This window comes from Thunnus thynnus, chromosome 11 (assembly GCF_963924715.1).
Source record: "Thunnus thynnus chromosome 11, fThuThy2.1, whole genome shotgun sequence".
NCBI classification, from domain to species: Eukaryota; Metazoa; Chordata; class Actinopteri; order Scombriformes; family Scombridae; genus Thunnus; species Thunnus thynnus.
This window is the reverse complement of record NC_089527.1, coordinates 2,746,936-2,752,935: the sequence shown is the minus strand read 5'-3', so window position 1 is coordinate 2,752,935 and position 6,000 is coordinate 2,746,936. Positions and strand designations below refer to the sequence as shown.

The 6,000-nt window shown below is 40.8% G+C and overlaps 1 protein-coding gene across 1 annotated transcript in view; it reads left to right on the top strand.

Annotated features, from left to right (window-relative positions):
• LOC137192258 (contactin-associated protein-like 5) overlaps positions 1-6,000 on the top strand; it is a 112,595-nt gene that overhangs the window by 87,716 nt on the left and 18,879 nt on the right. Inside the window, exons 17-19 of the mRNA XM_067602794.1 lie at positions 209-427; positions 3,718-3,957; positions 5,452-5,682. Of these exons, the coding sequence (XP_067458895.1) occupies positions 209-427; positions 3,718-3,957; positions 5,452-5,682 (690 nt within the window). The remainder of the gene's footprint in view (positions 1-208; positions 428-3,717; positions 3,958-5,451; positions 5,683-6,000) is intronic.

Here is a 6,000-nt window from a genome sequence, read left to right as displayed (position 1 = left end):
AGCTGTCAGCTGAGCCTCCTCATAAATGCAATCAGGTCATCAAACTCCCTCAGCAGAGTTGTATCACATTGCATCAGATGGTGATGATATAGTAGATCAATAAAAAACAAGCATACCTTTCAGTCTGACCCAGTGTGTGTGTGTGTGTGTGTGTGTGTGTGTGTGTGTGTGTGTGTGTGTGTGTGTGTGTGTGTGTGTGACCTTCCAGCTCCCTCGGTGGTGACTTTCTCCTTTGACGTTGGAAACGGTCCGGCGGTCCTGGCCGTGAAGTCTCACCTCCCTCTGAACGACCGGCAGTGGCACTATGTGAGGGCGGAGCGTAACGTGAAGGAGGCATCGCTGCAGGTCGACCAGCTTCCTGTTCGCTTCCTGGAGGCTCCTCCTGACGGACACCACCGCTTACGTCTCAACAGCCAGCTGTTTGTAGGTCGGTTTAAAATCAGAAAGACACACAGCCTAAAAACACAACCGCACAAAAAAGTCCGATCGTACTGCTATCAGCTGATCCATCGCTGTTAGGCGAGCTGCGTTGATCCCTTCCTAGTAGCCTACAAAGGGTCAAAGGTCAGTAATGAGTGAGACAGACACACTTCTGCCCCCTGATAAAACACACAGAGCTACTATCACAACAATGGAAAACAACCAACAAACAAAAACTGCTTAAAAATCCTAACTTGTTCCTATTTTACTATAAATAATTCAAACACTTCAGGCTGCTTTAAACCTCTCCTCACCGACAAAACACAGCCCATAATAGTCAGAAGTCGGCTTAATAAATTAAAATGGACTCAGCTGTTACTCTTTGGAGCCGTTTCTAAACAAACTTATGTGGCAAAATTCTTTGATGTGTTTTTGATAGTTAACAACAGAGGAATAATATATATCAGACTTTGACCTCAGGTGTTTCAGCACCTGTCCAGGGAATAAGTTGGGCGAGATGTATCGATCCTGCTCGTCTAAGAGGTTCACACATGACGACGCTACAAAAAAATACAACAGCTCTGCCACAAAGTCTACTTTTACAAAACAGCAACACATCTTCAGGTTTTGTTGACATTGTCAGAAAGGTGATAATTCTACTTTATGTTCATTATTGAGGTGGTAGTGGTTGGTGGTGTACTGGAGCGCTTTATATTGAAAAGTGTTCCTAATATTTTGCCCCCCTCATATATATGTTAATGTGGTGGACAAAATATTCCTATTTCCGTCCTGCTCACTTGTATAGTTTCAGGTTGATTTTTGTACTAGTACACAGTTATTTGATGAGTTTGTCCTTTTATTGTCCAGCCACCATAATGCAGATATAAAGAAGAGAGGAGCTGCTATTTTTTTGCCCTGAGTTTTACCTCTCAGGCTACAGACAGGTTGTTCCACTTTATGCTTGAGGTTTTTTGGGGCTTTATTGTTAAACTTCTGATGCCAACGATAATGGCTCTTGCACAAAATGTGTGATATGGACCAGTATGATTTATGAAGATGATGTAGAAGGAAAGTCAATGTGGAGTCAGAGATCAGATTGTCTTCAAGTGTAATGAACCAGTATTATATACAACTCAGTCATTTACATGTAATGCCATTATTAAACAGAAAATAGTTAAGACAACAGAGTCTACCTTCCAAGCTCAATGTCAGGAAATATTGTCTCAACCAAGTTCTTTCCTCCAATCAATACACCATAAAACAATCATCTCACTTTTGACACACAATTGGCCAAGAACATTTTAGTATTTTTATCCTAAAACAATGACTTTTTTCTTTGAGGTTTGCTTGTTCAAGTGTTCCAAGTCAGATTCAACAAACTCTCTCAACTGCCTGAACTGTCATAAATAGCTCATTTCAGCCTGATGAGGAGGTCCATATAAGGCTCCATGTTCTGCTGCGTTTGTAGGCGAGTTTCATTCACCAAAATGTTCCCAAGATGCTGAACAGAGAGCTGCAGAGACGCTGAGCAGCTGTCAGAGTGAGAGAAGTTTCCCAGAAACTACTGAAATGTAGAAGTTAAAATATGCCAATAAAAATCATGGCAGCCATGATGATGATAATATGGTAACAGAATATGAATTTTATATTAAAAAGTTCAATGTGGAAGAATTGGCCACCTGATCCAAACAATAGGGGGCAGCAAATCCCCCCCACCATCATTATCACTCACTGAATATAGTGTAAAGCTCACTGTTTACACTGAATCTGTGCGATGGTGTTGTCAAGATGCTGCAGAGACATTAGAGCCAGCGGTAAATTACCAGAAGAGCTGCACCACGGAGATCATTTACAACGTAACTCTAAGTAACAACTAAATATTTACACACATCACGCCTCCAGGGTAGGTGTAAATTATAAAATGTCACAGGACTCACTCAGCAGTTTTTCTGCACACCGCATCATTTATTTATTAATTGCTGCCATTTTACAACACAGTAATCCAGTATCGACCTAATTTATTGGTATGATATTTCAATATCCAGCTTACTACAATGTGCTACGATGCCAAATGGCTCATGCCAGCTTTCACATGGCTGATGCAACTCAGTGCAGAAATCTCAACACACGGCTGATATGAACAGCTGATGTCTGCAGCAGCAGCAGCTTCCTGCTGCCACAACGTCACGGCAACTTTACAAATAGACGTTATTTGGATAAATTGACCACATATTGGGAATCCACATGGTTACCTTCTCGCCTGAAAAAATATTTAAACAGTCCTATCACTGCATCATTGCAGCACTACTTCTTCTTCCTCTGGTGTTAGACTGGACACTACAGGGACTCACTATCGCCCCTGAGGTACAAAGAGGTATTACAGTATGGACTGCAGCTAGCTGGTTAGCATGCTAACTTCAGTAGATATCTCTGCAACACAAGACATAGACGTCTTTGACATAACATCAAAACTGTTATTTCTTTCCAAAATTTACTAAAATTATCAACAGAATATAAAGTTTTAAACTAAAATTCTGGCCAGATCTTACACATTATACCTTTAAGTTTGTTTGAGTTTTATATTTAATATTTGTTCATTTCAGTCATATTTAAACTCTGTATTAATTCAGATTAGGACATTATAATTGTAGGTCAAACAAGTGTTTCTCCCCTTGTGAAGAAAGGCAGAGATGATCTATTCATGACACGTACAGCAGCTCTGGATCACTCCTACATCCTGTTGGTAGCCAAGAGAAAACTGATGAATGCCACAAATATTCATACTAAATCACTTGTACGTGCATGAGTCTGCTCATACGAGTGCTTCTTGCATGTCTCCCAATGTGTTGCACAGTCCCAGTCTGAGTCAGTGCACTGCAGTGATCCATGTTTAAGTGAAGCTAATTGATTAAGTGCAAAGTCCTGAGTAATCCCTCTAAAGTGGGAGTAATACAATTGTGTGTTTTAATACTCTCACACAATTGGCTCCAAAGTTGTTGTGATGTCATAAGTCCTGCAGGTAGGTCCAGGTGTTAAACTGAGATTTGAGGTGATAACAGAATAATAACAATAACAGAAACTCTGTACAGAGAACATCACAGTGAAGTAAGAAGAAGAAGAAGATGTTTTTGAATGGATCCACATAAGGCCATAACATTATATACTGAATCTTAACGAGGTCTGACACAGAAGTGTATCAGATGAAGAGCAGCTTGTAATAAATCGAGAGTCGGATGGTAAAATCTTTTCAGAAGCTGAGTTTTCATTAACAGTGTGTTGTGGTCGTCATCATCTCAGGGGGAACAGCGTCCCAGCAGAGAGGCTTCCTGGGCTGCATCAGAACTCTGACCGCTAACGGTGTGACCCTTGACCTGGAGGAGAGGGCCAAGATGGCACCGGGCGTAAGCTCCGGTTGCCCCGGTTACTGCGGCGGCTCCAGCAGCCTCTGTCACAACAGAGGACGCTGCATCGAGAAGAGCAGCGGCTACGCCTGCGACTGCTCACAGTCCGCCTACGGAGGACCCACCTGTAAAGACGGTGAGCGACGGCCAGACTCTCTACGGACCAACTGAGTTAACGTTGATTATACATTTAAAAAAAAAAACCTCACAACTCCAGACTCCATGGTTTCACCTACAACTAATATGAGTGTAGCAGTTGTGTGCTCCTGTCTCACACAGTCAGCCTGATGGTAACAAGCTCCAAGAAACACTAAAATAAAGAAAGAAATACTTAATACTAACTGCTGGTTACTAAGTTACATCACTGAGATGTCTTATGAGCCTAAAATCACGTTCAAAATCAATCAAACTTTATTTGTATGTCACCTTTCATACAGGTTCAAAATGCTTCATCGGTGACTGATAATAAAACAGATCAAATGTAAACAGTAAAACAATGAACATGAGAAAGAAAAATTATGAAAATGTAACAGATTTAAAAACAATATAATAAAATGGAGTGGAAAAAAGAGGAAAATAATATTAAATAAAAGATAAAATATGATTTTACAACATGAATACAATAAAATAAATGGATAAAATAAAGATTATTTTTAAAGTTACCAACATTTCCAGCTGCTCTCAGATGCTCAGCAGACTGTTCCAGCAGCTCAGAGCATGAAGGGCTTTAAAACGGCTGTAATGTGGTCTCTCCTGGTCCTGGTCTGCACTCAGGCCGCAGAGCTCTGGATCAGTCCAGCCAGCTCCATATAAAAGCAAACATTAGTCTCTCTGTGTCACTCAGAGAGCGACATGGTTGCACTTTAACAATATTTTTGAGGTGATAAAAAGCAGATTTGGTGAGAAACCCCTCGTGAGCCTTAAAGTTCAGTTGTGAGTCACAGACAGCACAGAGGCTCGTTGGCTCTGGGGAAGACCGAGGGAATCTCTCTCTGAGAATTTTCAGTTTTATCCTCAACAAGTCGTCCGTATTAAACAACCAAATATGTCGTTTGACCATGTGACACGACAGAGAGGGGCGTTTAAACCTTTACCTTTAATCTGTCATCAGTTCATTTGTTCATTCTACTGTCTTTCACATTATTTAGTTTTTATTTGTTGTTTTCAAAAGTTACTTTTTATTTGGTTTTAGTCTCGTTTTCATCTGCTGCTCCAGGAGCTTTCCTCTAGCGCCTCCCTCAGGATGAAGATAGACTAAGAATAAAGAAACCATCAGGATGTTCTGTGCAACAAAAAACTGCAGCCTCTTTTTATTATTTCATTCTTTATATGGATCTCCATCAGCAACAAAAACAGCAAATAATTAAAATCACATTGATCAGTAAGACAAGAAAAAGCTGAACAAGCCAGATATAAAGATCAGAAAATAAGTCAAATAACAAACTTGAACAAAAACAGAGAAATTAAGATAGAAACAAACAACAACAACATACTGTATGTAGGATTCATTAGATTTTTAGTCTCAGTTCCAGCATCTCTAGCAGGATTCAAGAAGAGTTATAAATCTCAGGAGCAATAAATCGTAGACAGATATAATAAGAGCGTTCTCCGTGTCCCTGTTTGCGTGCAGAAGTGTCGGTGTCCTTCGACAGAGAGTCCTCGGTCACCTTTACGTTCCAGGAGCCTTTTTCGGTGATGCAGAACAGAAGCTCGCAGGCGTCCAGCGTCTCCAGAGAAAGCAGCAGCAGCAGAGCCAGAGAGGACGTGGCCTTCAGCTTCGTCACCTCACAGAGCCCGGCCATGCTGCTGACCGTCAGCACCTTCAGCCAGCAGTACATCGCTGTCATCCTGGCTCGCAACGGTACGACACATCTGACACCTCACTCTACCATAACCAGGGTCACCGAGGTCTAACTTTTTCCTAAATGTAATAAAAATAATTTAAAAAACAGGCCACATAATAGTCTGTATATACAAGACTCCCAATTACAAATATATAAATGTCTTCAGTGGAGCCATACTAGAATTAATCAGAAAGGGGCACAACATTCAGGCAATTAAACAAAAACGACAAACAGTTAATTAATTAAGAAGGCTTTTGCAGGTTTATACGGAAGCCCTGAGAGGTAAGTGGTGACTCCTGTGTTTATGACTTAAGAACAGGTGAAAAAAAGGTTTT